This window comes from Manis pentadactyla, chromosome 10 (genome assembly GCF_030020395.1).
Source record: "Manis pentadactyla isolate mManPen7 chromosome 10, mManPen7.hap1, whole genome shotgun sequence".
Classification (NCBI taxonomy): Eukaryota; Metazoa; Chordata; class Mammalia; order Pholidota; family Manidae; genus Manis; species Manis pentadactyla.
In genome coordinates, this window is record NC_080028.1 from 71800922 (window position 1) to 71824908 (window position 23987).

At 46.5% G+C, this 23987-nt stretch overlaps 1 protein-coding gene across 1 annotated transcript; it reads left to right on the top strand.

The window, feature by feature from the left end:
• Window positions 1–1805: 1805 nt before the first annotated feature.
• LOC130679357 (nuclear envelope pore membrane protein POM 121-like) lies at window positions 1806–23623 on the top strand. Its single transcript, XM_057487961.1, has 8 exons — window positions 1806–1870; window positions 13565–13774; window positions 14091–14231; window positions 15873–15953; window positions 17499–17670; window positions 20646–20734; window positions 21388–21458; window positions 23181–23623. The coding sequence occupies exons 1-8, from the start codon at window positions 1806–1808 to the stop codon at window positions 23621–23623; spliced, it is 1272 nt and encodes a 423-aa protein (XP_057343944.1).
• The last annotated feature ends 364 nt before the right edge of the window (window positions 23624–23987 follow it).

Below are 23987 nucleotides of genomic sequence, written 5' to 3' on the forward strand. Positions count from 1 at the left end.
CAGTATTCCATTGTACGGACAGACCGCATTTTGTGTTTACCCATTGCACATATTCTTTTATTTAATTCTCACCACAGCCACAAGAGTCAGGTATCTATACTGGACACATAGTATCTCCTGCTCAGATGACCTCAGTGCCCTTGTCCTGGGCCTTCAGCCACTTCCCCTACCTGGATCTGGGTCTGGCTCCCCTGATAATTTTCAGACCTGGATGAAACCCCACTATCACACATAGTTGCCAAAGTGGCAGCAGGAGGCAAACGGATTCAGGGCCGCGGTCTCCTAGAGGGAAACAGCACATAGGAGGAAGCTGGGCAAAGTCCCTATCTTTCTTTCCTCATGGTCCTATGGGCCGTTCAGAGGCACATCTTCCCCTCTATTAGTTTGTTGTGGCGGCTGTAACAAACTGCCACAGATGGAGTTGCATAAAACAACAGGAACTTATTCTCCCATTGTTCTGGAGGTCTTCAGTCTTAAATCAAGGGGCTGTACCCCCTCTGAAGGCTCTAGAGGAGAAATCTTCCTTGCCTCTTCCAGCTTCTGGTGGTCCCAGACATTCCTCAGCTTGTGGCTGCATCCCTCCAATCTCTGCCTCTATCTTGACGTGGCCTCTTCTCTGTGTGTCTGTCTACATTGTCCTCTTCTTTCTCTTAGGAAGACACCAGTCATTAAAGTTAAGGCCCGCTCTAAATACAGGATTGTTTTTAGACTGAGATCATCCACTATTTACATTTGCAAGGACCCTATTTCCAGGTGGACAAGAATTCTGGGGGACACTGTTCCATCAGTTATACAGCCCACCTGAACAAGTGCTGCATGGGGAACAGGCAGCACCTGCTTTGTCCCTCCCCAGCTCATCCTGCCTCAGTAGCTGCTGGGGTAACTCACTGCATTAGTGTTCTAGGGCTGCCGTAATCAAAGACCATAGACCATGCGGCCTAGACAATTGACATTTGTTTCTCACAGTTCTGTAGGCTGCAAGCACAAGCCAAAGGGGTCCCAGGTTTGGGTCTCCTGAGGCCTCTCTCCTTGGCTTGCAGATGGCTGCCTTCTCACTGCCTCCTCATAGGGCCTTTCCTCTGGGCATGCCCATCCCTTACATGGCATCTCTTCTTATATGGACAGCATTCAGGTTGGACTAGGCACACCCTAATGCCCTCATTTTAACTGAACCACCTTTTGAATGACCTCATCTCCAAATACTGTCACAATCTGAGCTATGGGGTCTGGGGTTAGGACTTGAATATATTAATTTCGGGTGGGGTGGGGAACAACTCAGCCCAAAATACTCATTATTTGCATTACCTCACATCGTCCTTTGTGAGTGCTTCTTGGAAGACCCCAAACTAACATCAGACTCTCTTCCCCCAAACCCACACTCACCTCTTTCATTCTGTATATTAGCACCATGCCTTTTCCTTAATAGCACTTCCACAATTATATGTACTTAATTTATTACATTTTTTTTTTCTGTTTCCCCTACCTGATGGAAAACTGCATTAGGGTAAGAACCACATATAAAATGAATTCACTGTTATGCCTTGATGCCTGGCATAGTGCCTAGTATGGAGTGGGCATGTGACCAATATTTATTGAATGGGAGGATATTTTTCTGCCTCTCAAATCATCTAATGATACAGATACCACTGTCTGCATGCTTTGTGTCTTGCGATTGTTGGTGGCAGTCAATGATTTGAAAGGAAGAAATCCAACTTCCCTGAAAAGACACGGTGAACCTTAAAATTGGAAATAATCAGGACACCCTGGAAATCAGAGTGAAGCCACTTTGAAAAAACTCTTAACACATGACAGACTGTGACACTTCGGACAGTGCTGATGAGACAGGGGCCTTGGGTGTAGTCAGAGTAGGGTGAGATCCTCTGGAAAAAGTAAGGCAGGATATTTACAGTCAAGGCAATGTAACAATATAAAGGATACCAGACTAGGAATATAGACATCTTCAGTGAGATCAGTTAAAGGTCAAAAGGCCAGGAACAACTTGGCCTGGAATGTCTGAGTGTTCCGCAACGGTACCTCAGCATAACCCCTGACTTCACTGTAAACAGCCCTAGCAAACAGACAACAACCCAGCCCACCTTGGGGGCAGGGCACATGGTACAAGTCTGCACCCCTAGCCCTTTACCCACATTCCTGAAAATCCTCAAGGAACTATAAATCCCCTAGACAACGCACCACCCTGGGCTCTCTTGTCCCCTCCCGGTGTGAGGCAGGAGCTCTTTCCTTTCACTTTATTTCTCAATAAAAGCCTCTCCCTGGCTCTCCTACCTTGGGTGTTTGCTAAGTTCATTCTTCGACTTTGCAAACAAGAACCCCGACTTCACTGAGAGAAAGCAGGAGTTCAGAGGAGCTGATCTTCAAAGGGAATCTTCTTGGGAAACTAGCAGACGACCCCGAGACCTGGCTCCAGTCAAATTAGCCTTTTTATGCCTACAAGCAAACAAGGCTTCTGAGGGACATTCAGAAATCTATGTTAGAGGGAGAGAAGAGAGGAAGAACATCTTTGCCTTGGAATCTGCCATTGCAGGACTCACTCAGCAGGGTTTCCTAGCTTTGTACTTCTTTACATTCTGGCTCTGAGCTGTTTTATCACCTTTAGCCCAAGGCCAACTTCCCCACACTCTGGTTTAAGTGAAAGAAGAAACGAAACTGTCTGCAGCTTATGGGTGAGCTAAAGGGCCAATGTACCTGGCTTGGTGTTTGCTCTTCCTTTGTGTTGTTAATTTTGTGTTCTTTTAGGTTTCTTTCATTTTGGACTGCAATACACTATAAAGGGCTTGTTCAGTAATATTAAGTCTCCTAAAGAAGTTTCTGGTGGCAGTGAAGAGGCAGTATTGCACAGTGATTAATCCATGGTTTCGGATGCTATATTGGTCAAGATAGATGAGGTCATGGTGCAGTAACAAACACCACCCAAATTCCATTTGTGCAATTTGGTGGTCATAGGCTGCTCAGGCTGCTAGAACAAACTATCAGAGGCTGAATGATTTAAACAACAGAAACTTATTTCTGACAGTTTTGGAGGCTAGGAAGTCCAAGGTCAAGGGGCCAGCAGATTTGGTGGCTACTGAGGGTTCTCTTCTTAGCTTTCAGTGGCCAACTTTTCAATGCGTCCTTCCCATGGCATGATAGCATTCAAGAGAATAAGTTCTCTGGTGTCTTTTCTTATAAGCCCACAAATCCTTCATGAACGTGTATAAACTTAATCACATCCCAAAGGCCACACCTCCAAATATCACAATGCATTTTGAGGGGACACAAACATTCAGCCTGTAACAGTGCCCCTCCTTGGTCACCTGGGGCTATGCTCTGATCATTCTCCCATTGCAACCCAGGCCCACAGAGCCATAACCATCTGGGACACTGCCATTCAGCAGAGCAGAGGGAAAGAGAATGTTTTCAGCTAGGCACTGGCCTCTGCCTTCAAGAGGCACATGTCCCTTCTGTTAACATTTCCTTGATCAAAAGCAAGTCACAACAGTGGAATTCAGTCAGAGCAGAAGAATGAAAAAAGGGGAAGATAGTTTCAGGGACGTATAGGATAACATCAAACAGACTAATATTTGCATTATAGGGCTCCTAGAAGGAGAAAGACAGAGAAAGGGGCAGAAATCTTATTTGGTGAAATAATGGTTGAAAGCTTCCCTAACATGGTGAAGGAAACAGACATCAAGATCCAGGAATCCCAAAGAGTTCCAAAAAAGGTGAACCTAAAGAGATCCACACCAGGACACATTAATTAAAATGTCAAAATTTCAAGACAAGAGGAGAATATTAAAAGCATCAGGAGAAGAGCAACTGGTTATATACAAGGGAACCCTCAAAAGCCTAGCAAGATTTTTCAGTGCAATTTTGTGGGCCAGGTGGAAGTGACATGATATATTCAAAGTGCTGAAAGAAAAAAATTCAAGCAAGGATATTCTACTCAATAAAGTTATCATTCAGAATTGAAGGAGAGAAAGATTTTTTTCCAGACAAGCAAAACCTAACAGAGTTTATCATGCTAAACTGCCTTATAAGAAATACTAAAGGGTTCTCTTTAAACTGAAAAGAATGGGCAATAATTACTAACAAGGATGCATATGAAAACTGCATTTCACTGGAAAAGTAAATATATAATAGAGGTAGTGGATTAATTACTTATAAAGCTACTATGAAGGTTAAAATACAAAAGTAATAAAAATAATTATCACAATAATTAGTTAAAGGATACACAAGATACAAAGACGTAAACAATGACATGAAAAATATAAAATGTTGGGGGAAGGAGAGTAAAAATGTTTTAGAATGGGACGAAACTCGAGTTGTTATCAACTTAAGATAGGTGGTTATAGAGGTAAGTTGTTACATGTAAGCCTCATGGTAACCACGAAGCAAAAAACTATAGTAAAGACACAAAAGAGAAAGAGAAAGGAATATAAGCGTACAACTAAAGAAACTCATCAAACCACAAAAGAAGAGAGCAAGATGCTGTTGGCAAAACTGGAGAGCAACATGAAAGGGCATGAAACTGGATCATTGTCTAACCCCACACATAAAAGTAAACTTGAAATGGATCAAAGACCTGAATGTAAGTCATGAAACCATAAAACTCTTAGAAAAAAACACAGGCAAAACCTCTTGGACATAAACATGAACAAATTCTTCATGAACATATCTCGCTGGGCAGGGGAAAGAACAGCAAAAATGAACAAATGGAACGGTATCAAGCTGAAAAGCCTCTGTAGGGCAAAGGACACCATCAATAGAACAAAAAGGCATCCTACACTATGGGAGAATATATTCATAAATGACATATCCAACAAAGGGCTGACATCCAAAATACATAAAGAGCTCATGCACCTCAACAAACAAAAAGCAAAAAATCCAATTAAAAAATAAGCAGAGGGTCTGAACAGACACTTCTCCAAAGAAGAAAAACACATAGCCAACAGGCCCATGAAAAGATGCTCCACATCGCTAGCCATCAGAGAAATGCAAATCAAAACCACAATGAGATACCACTTCACACAAGTAAGGATTGCCACCATCCAAAAGACAAACAGCAACACATGGGGGCAACGATGTGGAGAAAGGGGAACCCTCCTACACTGCTAGTGGGAATGTGAACAAGTTCAACCATTGTGGAAAGCAGTATGCAGGTTCATCAAAAAACTTAAAATAGAACTACCATTTGACCCTGGAATTTGTCTCCTAGGATTTTACCGAAAGAAAACAAGACCGAAGGTTCAAAAAGCCATATGCACCCCTATGTTTACTGCAGCACTATTTACAACAGTCAAGATATGGATGCAACCGAAGTCTCCATCAGTAGATGAATGGATAAAGAAGAGGTGTCACATATACAAAATGGAACACTATTCAGCCATAAGAAAAAAACATATCCTACCATTTGCAACAACATGGATGGAGCTAGAGGGGATGATGCTCAGTGAAATAAGCCAGGCGGAGAAAGACAAGTACCAAATGATTTCCCTCATTTGTGGAGTATTAAATCAAAGCAAATCTGAAGGGACAGAACAGCAGCCGACTCACAGACTCCAAGAAGCGACTAGCGATTACCAAAGGGGAGGGGGTATGGAAGGGAGAAGAGGATTCATGAAGGGGTGTTATGATTGGTGCACCTGGTGTGTGTGGGGTCACGGGGAAACAATGTAGCTCAGAGAAGACAAGTAGGGACTCCGTGGCATCGTGCTACGCTGATGGAGAGCGACGGCAATGGGGTATAGGGGGTACTCGATAATATCGGTGGAGGTAGTACCCACATTGAAGGTTTCTTGTGAAACCTTCAGAGCAGTGTATGTCAATGATACGTTAATGAAAAAGTAAAAAAGAAAAAAAAGTTCACATTATACCAATTGACATTAAAGAAAGACTTCCACGCTTTTCTTTCCCTTTTCCTTTTTCGCTGTCTCGCCAACGGGTGTCCTGCTGAGTACCTGGTGCCCGGGGCGACCGCGGGAGCAGAAGTGGCTGGGTGGGGGTGCAGCGCGGCACGGGGGGCCTGAGACGCGAGCCCCGAGCTGCCAATCGCTCGCCGTCTCCCGGCAACTTGGCAGCGCGCGCCGCCAGCGCACAATGCCCGCCCGCCTCTAGCCCACGCGCGAGAGCGAAGGCAGGCAGTCTAGCGGAGAGAGCCGCGGAAGCCGCTCGCCGCCGGACAGAGCTCGCTATCTTCCCAAATGGGAGGGGTTTTGAGCAAGCTCTGCCCCCCGCAGCCCGCCCCCGTTCCGGAGGCCAGGAGCCGGCGCCCGGCCTTCCTCGGAAGCCCCGCCCGCCCCGCAAGCCTCGCAAGCCCGGCAAGCCCCGCCCCGTCGGCTCCCTCGGCCCGCCGCGACCGCATTCGCCCTTCAGTACCCACTCGTTTCTTCGGGTCCCCTCGGAGGCCTCATCGCCGGTAAGACGCTGACCCTCCCCAGACCGTGGACGACTTGACTTTGAAAGTTTTGTTTTTCTTAAGTCCTAAGTGGGTTCTGTGCCCTTTTCACCTCCTCAAACACCTTGGTGCGCGTCCAGCTGCCTCCCTTTAGCCTATGCTATGAGATGTGCTGACAGAACTGTTCCCTTCTTTCAGTTCCTTTTTTTGGGTCACTTTTCTATTCCTTTTATTTTTAATTTTTACCTTCTTTTTGGTAGCATTAGTGTACAGTTACATGAGCAACACGGTGGTTACTAGGCTCCCCCCATTATCAAGTCCGCCCCTCATACCCCGTTACAGTCACTGTCCATCAGCGTAGGGAGATGCTATATAGTCACTACTTGTCTTCTCTGTGTGCTATACTGCCCTCCCCGTGCCCACCCCCCTACATCATGTATGTTGATCCTAATGCCCCTCATTCCCCTTCTCCCTCCTTTCCCACCCACCCTTCCCAGTCCCTTTCCCTTTGGTATCTGTTAGTCCATTCTCGGGTTCTGTGAGTCTGCTGCTGTTTGGTGCCTTCAGTTTTTTCTCTGTTCTTACGCTCCACAGATGAGTGCAACCATTTGATACTTGTGTTTCTCTGCCTGGCATATTTCACTGAGCGTAATACCCTCTAGCCCCATCCACGTTGTTGCAAATCTTTCTTTCAGTTCTTAAAACTCTGAACTTTAACACAGTATGAGTTTAGCAGAATACTTGGTAAATCACTTAAAATATACCTGCTTCAGGTGAGAAATCATCTATCTGGTTATTACAGCACTATTTACAAAAGCCAAGGTATTTTAGCAACCTAAGTGGCCATCGGTAGATGAATGGATAGAGAAGAGGTGGCACTTATACAAAATGTTACACTATTCAGCCATAAGAAGGAAACAGATCCTACCGTTTGCAACATCATGGATGGAGCTAGAGGGGATGATGCTCAGTGAAATAAGCCAGGCGGAGAAAGACAAGTACCAAATGATTTCCCTCATTTGTGGAGTATTAAATCAAAGCAAATCTGAAGGGACAGAACAGCAGCCGACTCACAGACTCCAAGAAGCGACTAGCGATTACCAAAGGGGAGGGGGTATGGAAGGGAGAAGAGGATTCATGAAGGGGTGTTATGATTGGTGCACCTGGTGTGTGTGGGGTCACGGGAAAACAATGTAGCTCAGAGAAGACAAGTAGGGACTCCGTGGCATCGTGCTACGCTGATGGAGAGCGACGGCAATGGGGTATAGGGGGTACTCGATAATATCGGTGGAGGTAGTACCCACATTGAAGGTTTCTTGTGAAACCTTCAGAGCAGTGTATGTCAATGATACGTTAATGAAAAAGTAAAAAAGAAAAAAAAGTTCACATTATACCAATTGACATTAAAGAAAGACTTCCACGCTTTTCTTTCCCTTTTCCTTTTTCGCTGTCTCGCCAACGGGTGTCCTGCTGAGTACCTGGTGCCCGGGGCGACCGCGGGAGCAGAAGTGGCTGGGTGGGGGTGCAGCGCGGCACGGGGGGCCTGAGACGCGAGCCCCGAGCTGCCAATCGCTCGCCGTCTCCCGGCAACTTGGCAGCGCGCGCCGCCAGCGCACAATGCCCGCCCGCCTCTAGCCCACGCGCGAGAGCGAAGGCAGGCAGTCTAGCGGAGAGAGCCGCGGAAGCCGCTCGCCGCCGGACAGAGCTCGCTATCTTCCCAAATGGGAGGGGTTTTGAGCAAGCTCTGCCCCCCGCAGCCCGCCCCCGTTCCGGAGGCCAGGAGCCGGCGCCCGGCCTTCCTCGGAAGCCCCGCCCGCCCCGCAAGCCTCGCAAGCCCGGCAAGCCCCGCCCCGTCGGCTCCCTCGGCCCGCCGCGACCGCATTCGCCCTTCAGTACCCACTCGTTTCTTCGGGTCCCCTCGGAGGCCTCATCGCCGGTAAGACGCTGACCCTCCCCAGACCGTGGACGACTTGACTTTGAAAGTTTTGTTTTTCTTAAGTCCTAAGTGGGTTCTGTGCCCTTTTCACCTCCCCAAACACCTTGGTGCGCGTCCAGCTGCCTCCCTTTAGCCTATGCTATGAGATGTGCTGACAGAACTGTTCCCTTCTTTCAGTTCCTTTTTTTGGGTCACTTTTCTATTCCTTTTATTTTTAATTTTTACCTTCTTTTTGGTAGCATTAGTGTACAGTTACATGAGCAACACGGTGGTTACTAGGCTCCCCCCATTATCAAGTCCGCCCCTCATACCCCGTTACAGTCACTGTCCATCAGCGTAGGGAGATGCTATATAGTCACTACTTGTCTTCTCTGTGTGCTATACTGCCCTCCCCGTGCCCACCCCCCTACATCATGTATGTTGATCCTAATGCCCCTCATTCCCCTTCTCCCTCCTTTCCCACCCACCCTTCCCAGTCCCTTTCCCTTTGGTATCTGTTAGTCCATTCTCGGGTTCTGTGAGTCTGCTGCTGTTTGGTGCCTTCAGTTTTTTCTCTGTTCTTACGCTCCACAGATGAGTGCAACCATTTGATACTTGTGTTTCTCTGCCTGGCATATTTCACTGAGCGTAATACCCTCTAGCCCCATCCACGTTGTTGCAAATCTTTCTTTCAGTTCTTAAAACTCTGAACTTTAACACAGTATGAGTTTAGCAGAATACTTGGTAAATCACTTAAAATATACCTGCTTCAGGTGAGAAATCATCTATCTGGTTATTACAGCACTATTTACAAAAGCCAAGGTATTTTAGCAACCTAAGTGGCCATCGGTAGATGAATGGATAGAGAAGAGGTGGCACTTATACAAAATGTTACACTATTCAGCCATAAGAAGGAAACAGATCCTACCGTTTGCAACATCATGGATGGAGCTAGAGGGGATGATGCTCAGTGAAATAAGCCAGGCGGAGAAAGACAAGTACCAAATGATTTCCCTCATTTGTGGAGTATTAAATCAAAGCAAATCTGAAGGGACAGAACAGCAGCCGACTCACAGACTCCAAGAAGCGACTAGCGATTACCAAAGGGGAGGGGGTATGGAAGGGAGAAGAGGATTCATGAAGGGGTGTTATGATTGGTGCACCTGGTGTGTGTGGGGTCACGGGAAAACAATGTAGCTCAGAGAAGACAAGTAGGGACTCCGTGGCATCGTGCTACGCTGATGGAGAGCGACGGCAATGGGGTATAGGGGGTACTCGATAATATCGGTGGAGGTAGTACCCACATTGAAGGTTTCTTGTGAAACCTTCAGAGCAGTGTATGTCAATGATACGTTAATGAAAAAGTAAAAAAGAAAAAAAAGTTCACATTATACCAATTGACATTAAAGAAAGACTTCCACGCTTTTCTTTCCCTTTTCCTTTTTCGCTGTCTCGCCAACGGGTGTCCTGCTGAGTACCTGGTGCCCGGGGCGACCGCGGGAGCAGAAGTGGCTGGGTGGGGGTGCAGCGCGGCACGGGGGGCCTGAGACGCGAGCCCCGAGCTGCCAATCGCTCGCCGTCTCCCGGCAACTTGGCAGCGCGCGCCGCCAGCGCACAATGCCCGCCCGCCTCTAGCCCACGCGCGAGAGCGAAGGCAGGCAGTCTAGCGGAGAGAGCCGCGGAAGCCGCTCGCCGCCGGACAGAGCTCGCTATCTTCCCAAATGGGAGGGGTTTTGAGCAAGCTCTGCCCCCCGCAGCCCGCCCCCGTTCCGGAGGCCAGGAGCCGGCGCCCGGCCTTCCTCGGAAGCCCCGCCCGCCCCGCAAGCCTCGCAAGCCCGGCAAGCCCCGCCCCGTCGGCTCCCTCGGCCCGCCGCGACCGCATTCGCCCTTCAGTACCCACTCGTTTCTTCGGGTCCCCTCGGAGGCCTCATCGCCGGTAAGACGCTGACCCTCCCCAGACCGTGGACGACTTGACTTTGAAAGTTTTGTTTTTCTTAAGTCCTAAGTGGGTTCTGTGCCCTTTTCACCTCCCCAAACACCTTGGTGCGCGTCCAGCTGCCTCCCTTTAGCCTATGCTATGAGATGTGCTGACAGAACTGTTCCCTTCTTTCAGTTCCTTTTTTTGGGTCACTTTTCTATTCCTTTTATTTTTAATTTTTACCTTCTTTTTGGTAGCATTAGTGTACAGTTACATGAGCAACACGGTGGTTACTAGGCTCCCCCCATTATCAAGTCCGCCCCTCATATCCCGTTACAGTCACTGTCCATCAGCGTAGGGAGATGCTATATAGTCACTACTTGTCTTCTCTGTGTGCTATACTGCCCTCCCCGTGCCCACCCCCCTACATCATGTATGTTGATCCTAATGCCCCTCATTCCCCTTCTCCCTCCTTTCCCACCCACCCTTCCCAGTCCCTTTCCCTTTGGTATCTGTTAGTCCATTCTCGGGTTCTGTGAGTCTGCTGCTGTTTGGTGCCTTCAGTTTTTTCTCTGTTCTTACGCTCCACAGATGAGTGCAACCATTTGATACTTGTGTTTCTCTGCCTGGCATATTTCACTGAGCGTAATACCCTCTAGCCCCATCCACGTTGTTGCAAATCTTTCTTTCAGTTCTTAAAACTCTGAACTTTAACACAGTATGAGTTTAGCAGAATACTTGGTAAATCACTTAAAATATACCTGCTTCAGGTGAGAAATCATCTGTCTGGTTATTACAGCACTATTTACAACAGCCAAGGTATTTTAGCAACCTAAGTGGCCATCGGTAGATGAATGGATAGAGAAGAGGTGGCACTTATACAAAATGTTACTCTATTCAGCCATAAGAAGGAAACAGATCCTACCATTTGCAACAACATGGATGGAGCTAGAGGGGATGATGCTCAGTGAAATAAGCCAGGCGGAGAAAGACAAGTACCAAATGATTTCCCTCATTTGTGGAGTATTAAATCAAAGCAAATCTGAAGGGACAGAACAGCAGCCGACTCACAGACTCCAAGAAGCGACTAGCGATTACCAAAGGGGAGGGGGTATGGAAGGGAGAAGAGGATTCATGAAGGGGTGTTATGATTGGTGCACCTGGTGTGTGTGGGGTCACGGGGAAACAATGTAGCTCAGAGAAGACAAGTAGGGACTCCGTGGCATCGTGCTACGCTGATGGAGAGCGACGGCAATGGGGTATAGGGGGTACTCGATAATATCGGTGGAGGTAGTACCCACATTGAAGGTTTCTTGTGAAACCTTCAGAGCAGTGTATGTCAATGATACGTTAATGAAAAAGTAAAAAAGAAAAAAAAGTTCACATTATACCAATTGACATTAAAGAAAGACTTCCACGCTTTTCTTTCCCTTTTCCTTTTTCGCTGTCTCGCCAACGGGTGTCCTGCTGAGCACCTGGTGCCCGGGGCGACCGCGATAGCAGAGCTGGCTGGGGGCGGGGGTCGCAGCGCGGCCTCAGGGCGCCTGAGACGCGAGCCCCGAGCTGCCAATCGCGCGCCGTCTCCCGGCAACTTGGCAGCGCGCGCCGCCAGCGCACAATGCCCGCCCGCCTCTAGCCCACGCGCGAGAGCGAAGGCAGGCAGTCTAGCGGAGAGAGCCGCGGAAGCCGCTCGCCGCCGGACAGAGCTCGCTATCTTCCCAAATGGGAGGGGTTTTGAGCAAGCTCTGCCCCCCGCAGCCCGCCCCCGTTCCGGAGGCCAGGAGCCGGCGCCCGGCCTTCCTCGGAAGCCCCGCCCGCCCCGCAAGCCCGGCAAGCCCCGCCCCGCCGCATTCCCCGGCCCACCGCCTCCCTCGGCCCTTCGCGATCGCATTCCCCCTTCAGTACCCACTCGTTTCTTCAGGTCCCCTCGGAGGCCTCATCGCCGGTAAGACGCTGACCCTCTCCAGACCGTTGAGGGCTTGAGTTCGAAAGTTTTTTTTTCTTAAGTCCTAAGTGGGTTCTGTGCCCTTTTCACCTCTTCAAACACCTTCGTGCCGGTCCACCTGCCCCCCCCTTTAGCCTTTGCTATGAGTTGTGCTGATAGAACTGTTCCCTTCTTTCAGTTCCTTTTTTTGGGTCATTTTTCTATTCCTTTTATTTTTTATTTTTAACTTCTTTTTGGTATCATTAGTTTACAGTTACATGGGCAACACGGTGTTTACTAGGCTCCCCCCATTATCAAGTCCCCCACTGATACCCTGTTACATTCACCGTCCGTCAGCGTAGGGAGATGCTGTAGAGTCAATACTTGTCTTCTCTGTGTGCTATACTGCCCTCCCCGTGCCCACCCCTCTACACCATGTATGTTGATCCTAATGCCCCTTATTCCCCTTCTTCCTCCCTTCGCACCCACCCTTCCCAGTCCCTTTCCCTTTGGTATCTGTTAGTCCATTCTCGGGTTCTGTGAGTCTGCTGCTGTTTTGTGCCTTCAGTTTTTTCTCTGTTCTTATGCTCCACAGATGAGTGCAACCATTTGATACTTGTCTTTCTCTGCCTGGCCTATTTTACTGAGGATAATACCCTCTAGCCCCATCCATGTTGTTGCAAGTCTTTCTTTCAGTTCTTAAAACTCTGAACTTTAACACAGTATGAGTTTAGCAGAATGTTTGGTAAATCACTTAAAATATACCTGCTTCAGGTAAGAATACCTTCTGACTTTAAAGTATAGTACTCTAATAGGTTTTGTTAATTTTCTGTCTTTGGACCAATAAATTGTATCAGCTCACCTCAAAGTGATGTTCCCAGGAAACCTCCTGAATGGATATAACTTGGCTGATAAAGATGATTAGTTTAAAAAGACTGTTGTTTTCATTTAGTCCCAGTTGAGTATAAACAGCAAAATTGAAAACTTCAGTGACAACAGCAGATCCTTGATAAGTACATTTATTTGAAAAGGTGAACATTCAGGTTTTTAAAATGTTTGACTTTGGGTGTACATTTCTGATGAGTTAGCATAAGGGATTGAAGGATTCTTGTAAAATTTGTCCCTGCACATCCATACGCACACTTTTCTTCCACTGTCGTTTGACTTGTGTGGGCAGTTTTTCGATTTCCCTCTCAACGTTTTTGAATCCATTGCAGTTACAGCTGTTAAGTACCTGGCACTTTCTGCCCTTAGGTGGAATGGGGGAAGCCATAAAAATGCTATATTTTGTATTGCTTAGAGGCTTAAGCTCTCTGGAAAATAACTGAACCCATATGGTTCTTACGGAATTTAAACTTTCTGTCATTCTTCTAAGCTGCTTTGATTCCATAATGTGTCTCCCATTCTCCACAGGGTCTGTGGGACTTCACCACACCACTTTGGCATAACACGTCCAAGACGATACCCAATCCAGCAGGGCCGGTATTCCTGTGTGCTTGCCACGCTGTGCCGGAATGGCGGTCACAGGAAGCGTGTGCTGTCTCGTGGTAGTTCCAGAGTGGTGTGCAGGCCTTCGACAGTGAGGATCGCTCCTCCCGGGAGCAACCTGGCTCGTTTTCCAATGTAAGCATGGAGGAAAAGACTCCCAGTGTGTTCACTTTATTCTCCTGCAGTTGTTATCTGAGAGAATATCTGTAACTCAAAGGAAAGGAAGAATCTCCTTATGTGAGGGAGAAATCTCAAGTTCCAGTTATTGAGCAGTTTTTTATTTTCTGGATTTTTCCCAAGACTGTAGCTTAACAGCTAAGGGCCATTTGTGTGAGTGTATAAATTACCCTTTTGCTTGTTGGATAGCTTCTGATTTCCAGCACCTGAAGTTCATGCTATGTAGCATGATGATCAGAATATCTTAATGCTAGAATCCTGTTTTCTGTTACAGAGCAGCGCAGATCCCTAAGGCCCCAGACCCGTGGTCAAAGGAGGCTGTTCTGCTTGCCCTCGAACGTTGGAAGAGGAAGAAAAGGACAGTGGAGGAGGAGGAAGACCAAATATCTGCTGCTGGTCAGGAGGACAAAAGAAGGTAACATGCCCTGCAGAGTACTCAACGTGCCTCCCACATGGGCTCCTGGGATTTGTTGAAAGAGAGATCACTCCCCAAAAGAATCAGAGGCCACCTCCTGTGTGTGAATGGCAGGTCCCCTTCTTTGGCTTTCATGGAAGAGCTTGGTAACAAGAGCTTTAATGCTATGCCTTTCATTAGGCACAGGTTACATACATTTTGTAATATACCTTTTCCATAAGTACTAGAGAAAAGCCAACAGTTACTGGCCACATCAGCTTCATACTTTTGATATAAATGTGTTAAATTTTATTTTGAGAGAATGCTGAAAGTCTTACCCTTGTGGTGGTCAGATATTTAGAGGTGACCATCAGCTTAGGTGTCATGTTTGTGATGAAGGAAATACTTAGCAAAGAACAGTGAAGACTGGAGTATGGTAGCTTTATGAGTAATGAGAATAAAACCAGTTTCATCATTTGGTTTTTGAAAATGTAACAAAAATAGAGGAAGCAGTCTGTTTCCTCGATGGAAAGAGAGGAAGTTGTAGGTGCTGAGAAAGCTGCAGAACTGCTTGTGGCTTTCCAAGGAGTCAGTTAAGAATTTTGTTGTAACTCAACAAATTCCAAGACCCACCATGTGCCAGAGCCTACTGCAGGTACTGTGGATAGAGCAGTGAGCAAGACAAAGGTCTCCTGGGACTTGGGTAATCAATGAAACAGGGTAATTATAGATTGTAAGTACATAAAGATTTTTAAAAAGCAGTGCTATAAAAGGGTCATGACAAAGGGGGAGCTCTGTATATAAGGTAGTCAAGGAAACATGCTCTGAGGAGACAGTGGGCCCTACATTTGAGAAATAGAACCATTGTCCTCATCAGTTACACCAGGTTAGCCATAACCTGCAGGTTCACAGCTGGCCATCTTTGATACTGTAGATGGCAACATTAGGTAAGGAAATACTAATAAATGCAAGTGTGTTCATTGGAAGATTGATTGGAAGTAACGTTAGAAGATCAGGTAAAGAATACTAGGGATATGCTTTACAAGTGAGCAGTCTGAGCTCATGTCAGCCAACTAAGCAGGAGTGGCAGAGGGAGATGGTGTGTTGGGAGTCAGAGAGAAAATAACTATTCTTATGGTCAAAACAGGTTTCTCATGTTCTCCAGGTTGGTAATTTGTCTAGACCCCAGTGAGCCTATAACTGAAGGCTCTGTGTTGTCTTTCCCATAATTGGAATAAGCAGTGATTATGTGCACCATGCGCAGGCCCTTATCTGTGACCTGTGAAGTTCTTCTCTTACAGACTGAACTAAGTGAGAGCACTGGGGGATGTGTGAGGGTGGGTCGCTAAAGTGTTTTTTTGTCTTTAGTTTACAGATGGTAGGATATTAAATTTGTGATTGCAGTGCTTTGGTGAGAAGTTAGCAAATAATCAGTACACCGGAATAGTTCAAAAGGTCTTGATGCATTTTTATACTTTTCTTATTAGATTAGGACAGTCCTAGAATAAATTGACCTTCCTGAATCTTTGAGAACTGAGGCAACCTTTTCTTGTCTAGCATGAACCTATGTTCTGTAGAAAGAGTATAAGATCCCAGGAATATGAGAGTATGCTTTAAAGGAGAGGTCGTATCATCTAACTGAGGGTTTGTGATTTGTCACAGGTGCCATGACAGCAGTGGGAGTGGCCATTCAGCTTTTAAGCCCGAGGTGGCCAACGGAGTCCCTGCTGCTTTTGTGCCTGAGTAAGTGAGAATCCATCTGGGTGAGGTTTCCTGTTTGGGAAAGGGTCATTATCAGACTTATTGACCTGTAAGTTTTCCTCTTTGAAGTCAGAGAGGAACATTTTGAGTAACTTGCCACAATAACTATTTTATCTAATTCTCTTTTACTATTTTTCTTTAATATGCATAAAATATGCTAAGGCTAAGAGGGTTTGTAGATACACTGAATAACCAAGTATGTAACAAAAAGATCACAAGGTTTGTGCAATGGATAGAATGCAGCAGTACGAAATTTAAGAAAAATGTGAGATTTCTGCCTTTTAGCTTAATTATATTTGAGGAAGAATTGGCTGGGAGGGAAAGAGGTTGGAAATGTGTGTGAAAAGGCTTGGACTAAGTTACATTTTTAAACTGAGTCAGCACGATGATATGGCTGCCAAAAAAGCTTAACATGCTCCTACTCTGGGCTGATAGCAGAACAAAGACTAGGAGGAGGCCGGTCAGTGGTGGTCCTGAGTGCCTTAGTCCTGCTGTCCACGGAGTGCTGCTGGTTGGCTGTGCTGCCCTGCAAGAGGAGGCAGACACAAACCGAAACTCACTGCGAGAGAGTGAAGCAACTCAAGATGTCCCGGGGTGGTGGTGGGTGAGGGGTTTCTAAAGGTACATAAGCACTAGCCCAGAAGAGAAAATCCTCACCAGTGTAAAGAAATGAGGGAGGGAAGGATAATGGCCTGCAAAAATCTGAAGGACTATCACATGAAAGGAGGACAATTGGCTTCGCTTGGCTCCAGATGGGATCCATAGGTGAAGTAAGTGAAAGAGAAAGTATGTTTGCATCTAGTGCAGGGATAAACTGCTCTGTGATTGACATTCATCAGCCAGGAGTCAGTGAGCCATCAGTGCTGTCACAATGGTTGGATGACTATTTCACAGGAAAGATGTTTAGGGAATTTCTGTTTCAGTTTGAATCTTAGAAAAAGTGGTTGGTTCCTCCTAAACTTTTTTTTAACACCTTTATTGATGTATAATTGACATAAATAAACTGTGCCTCTTTGAAGTGTACCATTTGATCAATTTTGACATGTATCCTTATCAGAATTATTGTCCTATAAATTTTCCTCTTTGAAATCAGAGAGGAACATTTTGAGTAACTTGCCACAATAACTATTTTGTCTAAATTCCACACCCACAAAACCATCACCACAGTCAAGATAATGAACATCACCATCACTGCCAGAAGTTTCCCCATGCCCCTTGGTGAAGCCTTAAAATCTCCCTCTCATACTGTCTCCGTTGCCAGGCATCCATTGGTCCCCATTCTGTCACTATAGATTTGTGTGCGTTTCCTACAGTATATGTAAGTAGAATCATACTTTTAATTTTTTATATACTGAGCTTTCCCTTTCTGACTTTGTGAGACATGTTTAGCTGAATTAACAGTAAAATTAACAACATTATCCTTTTCCATTGCGTTAGAACAGTTTTGTGACCGTGGATCAAGCCTTAAAACAATGTTGGTGACTTTCAGTAGCACATCTGTGTTTTCCCCTTTTATTTCCCTGTTAGGCCTGGGCCTCTGAAGAGAGGCCTCAGTTCCCCGAGCTCAGATGGTGAGCTGCGTAAGAGAACCTGCACCCCTGCTGTGAGCTGCTCGAAGGGCACGTGCACATGTGGCATCCGTATGTCCAGGCGCAATGCCATTACCAGTTCCTACACTTCTACTGGAGGCATCTCTCAGGTACACGCACCTGGTGGTGTGGCAGAAGTGGGTTCTTTGCATTTATTAGTTGATTATGCAGTGTTTACTAGCCACCTTCTGTCAGATGCTGAGATCACCTCTAAGCTAACAGCAGTTACCAACCCTTGAATGATTGCTATGGACCAGTGGAACAAACTAGAAAGCCCAGAATGCCTATGTGGAAACCTGACACAAGACAGAGCCATTATTATAGATAAATAGACAGAGGATGAATAATTCAAAAAATGGTACTAATTTGATTAAAAAGGTAGATTGAGTCTGAATTGCATTGGGTCGTAAATTCATCCTCTAGGCACTGGGAATTTAATGAAAGTTTTAAAAATAAGTGGTTATAACTATTTTTAGAAAGGATGTAGTATAGACTGGAGAACAGATCAAGTTTTGCTACCAGAATGACTTGGGTTCAAATCTTGGCTTTGGCACTTAGTAGCTATAGACTCTTGGCCAGGTAAATGACTTAAACTCTCTTTTTCTCATCTCTAAAGGATCGTTATAAAGATTGATGGTAATGTTTGAAAAGCACCCATTACAGTGCTTGTCAGTAAGCAGGCACCCAATATATCGGAGCTGGAAAAAAAGTAAGACATGCGTGAAGGAGGTTTTTGAGAGGAGAAAGAATTTGACATAAGTTTTCATCCATACAGAAGGCTCTTAGAGTAATATAAATGACACATTAATGATAAATGACAAATATAGGAGATGAAGGCCCCAGCCAAGCAGTTATGACAATGCAGAGCATAATAGTACGAAGCTTTACCTGGATCTATTCTGCACTAGGCCCTCTGCTGAGCACTGTACACACATTTCCTCAATCAGTGATCACAACAGACCTGACATACATAGTCATTGCCCCTTACAATTTTATATCAAATGTCATACATACACAAAAGGAAGGAAAAATATCATAGTGAACCTCCATGTGGCTCCAGCAGTTAACAGTGTTTTGTCAGTCCTGATCCATCAACACCCCCACCCCAAATTGGTTTTCCTCTTGTGTTTTAAAGTACAAACATGTGGTTTCACCTGTAGGTACTTCAGTGTATTTTTAAAACTTTTTGAACATTAATAAAAACAATGCCTCTGTTCCTCTGAATAATAATGACTTAATGTTAGTTATCATCACTCCAATTTGCCCTTCTTACCCTCACTGTCTTATTACAGTTACTTTGAATCAGGGACCAAAAATCAACTCATTGTGTTTGGTTCACATGTCTCTTAGACTCTTTTTTTTTTAGCATTAAAGGTATTTAACTCATATATGTAACAAAAAATCTGAAGGTAAGGTTGTACACTTATGGAAATAATGATTTTGACCTACTTCATAAGATAGTTGTGAGGCAGTACATGTAAAGTGTTGATGCGTCTACACTGTCCATAGTAAGCATTCAAGAAGTGCCACCAAAATAAGTACTGAAATTTTCATTTCAGGGGACTTAATTCACACTCAGCGCTTCAGACTTAGCATTATACAAGGTTGTATCTGATGGCCTAACAAGCAGACAGGGTAAAAATAATCAACTTTTTAACAGGCCTGGGCGGAGCGATGATGCTCGAGGCACCACGCCAGGGGCAGGGCGCCAGGACGCCGGGGTGGGTGGGGCGAGGGACACGCCCTCCACCGCCCTTTGGTCCCCCGGGAGCGGAGCCCGCGTTTCCACGGCCCGCCACGCAGCCGCGCGGGAAGCCACCCCCTCGTCACGGGCAGCTGCGGGGTCGACCGGGGGAGGCGCGCATGCACCGGGGCCTCTGCCTCCCCGGGCACGCTGCTCAGGCCGGCTGGACGGCCCGGCAAACTCTCCACGTTGGCAGAACCCCTCCGCGGTCCTGGGGCGCGCCAGACACAGCCCCGGGTTGCGCTGGCCCCGCCAGGATGCCGGCTATCCCAGCTGCCGGGCCCCGGCTCCCAGCGCCTCGGCCCGTCTGAGGAACCGCAGGCGGCAGGTCACCGGCCTCACAGCGCAGCCTCCCCTGGCGCCCCAGGCCCACGCGGCGGGCACGCCCTGGCGGCTTCCAGATGTCAGGCTTCCCCCGCGGGCTGTCCCCGCGACTGCTGCCGCTGCCGCCGCAGGCGCGGAGCACATGGGCTGGGGCAGCGGCTGCGCGCGCCCTCCCCCGCAGCGGGGATGTCAGGCCTCTCTTAGACTCAATCAACGGTACTACTACTACGCTTTTTCTTAACTTTTGAAAAGTCTGTGTCATTATGTTCTATAGAATTTACTACATTCTGGATTTTGTTTTCATCATGGTGCCATTTTGACAATTACTCTATCCCTATTTTCCCTGTAAATGGGCAGTTGGCTCCTGAGGCTTGATGAGTGTCGAGCTTAGTGATTCGGGCAGAGGTGCTGCTGTGCACTTCTGATCGCATCACATCGGGAGCAGGTGCTGTGTGGTTGCCTCCCACTGGGCTCAGTTGTCAGTCTGATCCTTCACTTTATTGTTCCTATGAGCTTTTCACCTGCTGATTTTAGCGGCCATATTTTGCCTTTGTCTATGTCCATTGTGGCAAAATGGTGATGTTCTAATTCTGTCCTTCCCTCTGCATTTGTTAACTGAAGGTCTGCGTAATTCTAGATAGAAGAACAAACCCTATCTATTGGAGTGGCAGGATAATAAGCAGGCACTGATGCCGTAGTTAACTCCAAAGGTGACCAGTATGATTCTTGCTGTGTTATCTTTATGAACTGATGATATTTTATAAACATTTCATGATCCTCAGTATAGTGTAGCTGCTCTTTCTGATGCAACTTTTCCAACTTTGGCCAATGACAACCCTTTCAAATACTGGCAATTGACTCACTTTTCAGAAGCCCCACTTCAGAAAGAAATGTTTTTTTAGTCACTTGAAAAGGAGACTTTATATACAGTGATGGATTAGAGTCACAGAATTATGTTGAAGGTCAGATCCTATGTTATTCCCAAGGTCAGTCACGTGACTTGTGTTTGGCTTTTAGCTCTGGAAGAGGTGTCCCAGTGCCTCACCCTTCTCCAGCCCAGCCTCGTCCCTCTCACAGACACGAGAGAGTCCAGAAAAGAAAATGAGGTAATGGGTGATTCGCTGTGTGGATTATTGAGAGGGTGGGAAAGGAGGGAAATTTACTTGGCTCTTAGGCTTTCTGAGACTTCGATTTGGAGAATCAAAACGGTGCACATCTAAAGGGCAGAGATGGTGCCACCCTGAATTGCTCTCATCTCTTGCAGTCGTCACATAGTGTGACCACACCAGCCTCTGCTTCCCCTCATGCTACAGCGTGAGGGGCTGGGGCATAAGGGGAAGGGCTTGCATGGGACAGAGTGAACAGAGTGACTGATGAGGGTGGGCAGCAGGCTTCACAGTCTAGACCCCAGCTGAACCCCTAGGTGCCTGACTAGAATGCCGCTTTCTTAGAGATAGAGGTGTGACTAGGACTCTCAGAAACTTGGCAGGTTTTATGTAAGGTTCTGAAGATTGTTTTCTGCTTCTTTTAAGACAAAGGTGTCTCTATGGCTTCTGTGAACTGCCTCCCTTCATTTCTTTAGGAATTTTCTTTGCTTCTTTTTGTTGTCTTGACACACTGAGATCTTAGTCATGGTTGTTCTAGACTTTGGTCAGTTGGTAGTTAGGAGGGTCTAAGAAGTAGGTAGGGATAGAGGGTGGCTCCACCTAAAAGTTTAGAAGTGCTTTTCAAAACTTAATTGTGCCTCTTCCTCTTACAGAGAAGAGGACGGTCCTCAGGGATCTGGCTCTTCCGCTCCACCAGTAAACAAGGAGTCCCAGGGAGAACAGGGTAAGTTGATGAACGAATCCATGTGTTGACGGTAGTGTATGGAGGGCACATGGACCACAGCCCACTGGAAACACGTACTGAGCCTTGATTTGTGTGGGGCTTGGTAGTTACAGAGAGAGATGTTCCTGTCCTACGGAGTTTATGGTCTGGTAAGGGAGAAAGGTGGCCCAGACTCGTATAGCATAACCCAGGCCACCTGGGGGGTTTGGGGTAAGGTAAGCCTAGGTGGGGGAAGCTCAGCAGCCCTGGCCCCACCCCAGCCCACCTTTGGCAGCACCGTGTGGTCAGGTTTTTGTGGATTGAAACCCGCAGCCTCTCTTTTTGGCACCATCTCCAGCACCCTGTCAGCCTTTGGCAGCACCACAGCTGTTTCCTCCAATTTTTTTATTTTGTGGTATCATTAATCTACAATTATTTGAGGAACATTATGTTTACTAGACTCCCCCGTTCACCAAGTCCCCCCCACATACCCCATTAGTCACTGTTCATCAGCGTAGTAAGATGCTGCAAAATCACTACTTGTCTACTATGTGTTGCACAGCACTCCCCATGCCCCCCCCAAATTATACATGTTAATCATAAGGCCCCCTTTCTTCTTCCACCCCTTCTCCCTCCCTTTCCACCTATCTTCCCCAGTCCCTTTCTATTTGGTAATTGTGAGTCCTTTCTTGTGTTCTGTGATTCTGCTGCTGTTTTATTCCTTCTGTTTTTCCTTTGTTCTTATACTCCAGAGATGAGTGAAATCATCTGGTACTTGTCTTTCTCCATCTGGCTTATTTCACTGACCATAATACCCTCTAGCTCCATCCATGTTGACGAAAATGGTAGGATTTGTTTTCTTCTTATGGCTGATTAATATTCCATTGTGTATATGTATCACATCTTCTTTATCCATTCACCTACTGATGGACACTTAGGTTCCTTCCATTTCTTGGCTATTGTAAATAGTGCTGCGATAAACATAGGGGTGCATCTATCTTTTTAAAATTGGGCTGCTGCATTCTTAGGGTAAATTCCTAGAGGTGGTATTCCTGGGTCAAATGGTAGTTCTATTTTGAATTTTTTGAGGAACCTCCATGCTGCTTTCCACAGTGATTGAACTAAGTTACATTCCCACCAGCAGGGGAGGAGGGTTCCTCTTTCTCTGCATCCTAGCCAGCATTTTTTGTTGTTTGTCTTTTTGATGGTGGCAGTCCTTACTGGTGTGAGGTGATATCTCATTGCGGTTTTAATTTGCAATTCTCTGATGACTAGCGATGTGGAGCATCTTTTCATGTGTCTGTTGGCCATCTGAATTTCTTCTTTGGAGAACTGTCTGTTCAGCTCCTCTGCCCATTTTTTAATTGGATTATTTGCTTTTTGTTTGTTGAGGTGTGTGAGCTCTTTATACATTGTTGATGTCAACCCTTTATTAGATCTGTCATTTATGAATATATTCTCCCATACTGTAGGATGCCTTTTTGTTCTATTGATGGTGTCCTTCCCTGTACAGAAGCTTTTCAGCACGATATAGTCCTATATGTTCATTTTTGCTTTTGTTTCACTTGCTGGGGGAGATATGTTCATGAAGAAGTCACTCATGTTTATGTCCAAGAGACTTTTGCTTATGTTTTTTCTAAGAGTATTATGGTTTCATGGCTTACATTCAGGTCTTTGATCCATTTCGAATATACTTTTGTGTATAGGGTTAGACAGTGATCCTCATTTCCTTCTCTTTTGCAGCCACCACCTCGGACTTTGAATCTACGACCCAGACCACCATCAGCGGTGGCAGCACACCCTCATCCCACGTCACATCCGGGGTGTCAGCAGGCCCCGCTGGCACTGGGGACTTTGGGATGAGCGTGTCAGCCCCCCACAGCAGCTCCACCCCTGGGGTATTCAACTTTGTGGCAGGATGGAGTGGGAGAACTGGTGGCACGGCCCCTTTCTGGGGATGCCTGAGTCAGAACTCCCTTGGTGCAGCTGGCCAGAGCACACTATTTGCCATCTATGTGGCCAGCACACCTACGAACACATCTGTGCTTGCAGGTGAGATTTGGAATGGGCTCGGTCTGCAGAGCCAAGGTGCTGTTTTAAGTACCAACATAGTCTACACTCTTGGAACTCTACGCTGTAGTGAAGAGACAGATGTTATCGGTAAACAGCGTCAGGTAGCAGTGTAACTCATGTCCGGAGGAGCTATGTAGGTAGGGAGTGGGAGCCTTTCTGAGACAATAGTAAACGGAGGCCATGGCCGCGGTTCCAGAGTTGGGAGCAGGGACAGCAGCTGGGGTTGGGGGCATTCCAGGCACAGGAGCAAAGGCCCGAAGTCAGAGATGAGCTTATGTTTTCATGAGCAGAGAAGAGTCAGGTGTGGCTAGAGGTTTAAAAAGGAAAGTGGGATAAAATGACGTTAAGAGACAGGCAGTAAGGAAGATCATTCACGGCCTTTTAAAATGTTTTATTTTTTGGTATTAATCTACAATCACATGAAGAACATTATGTTTACTAGGCTTCCCCCTTCAACAAGTCCCCCCACGAACCCTA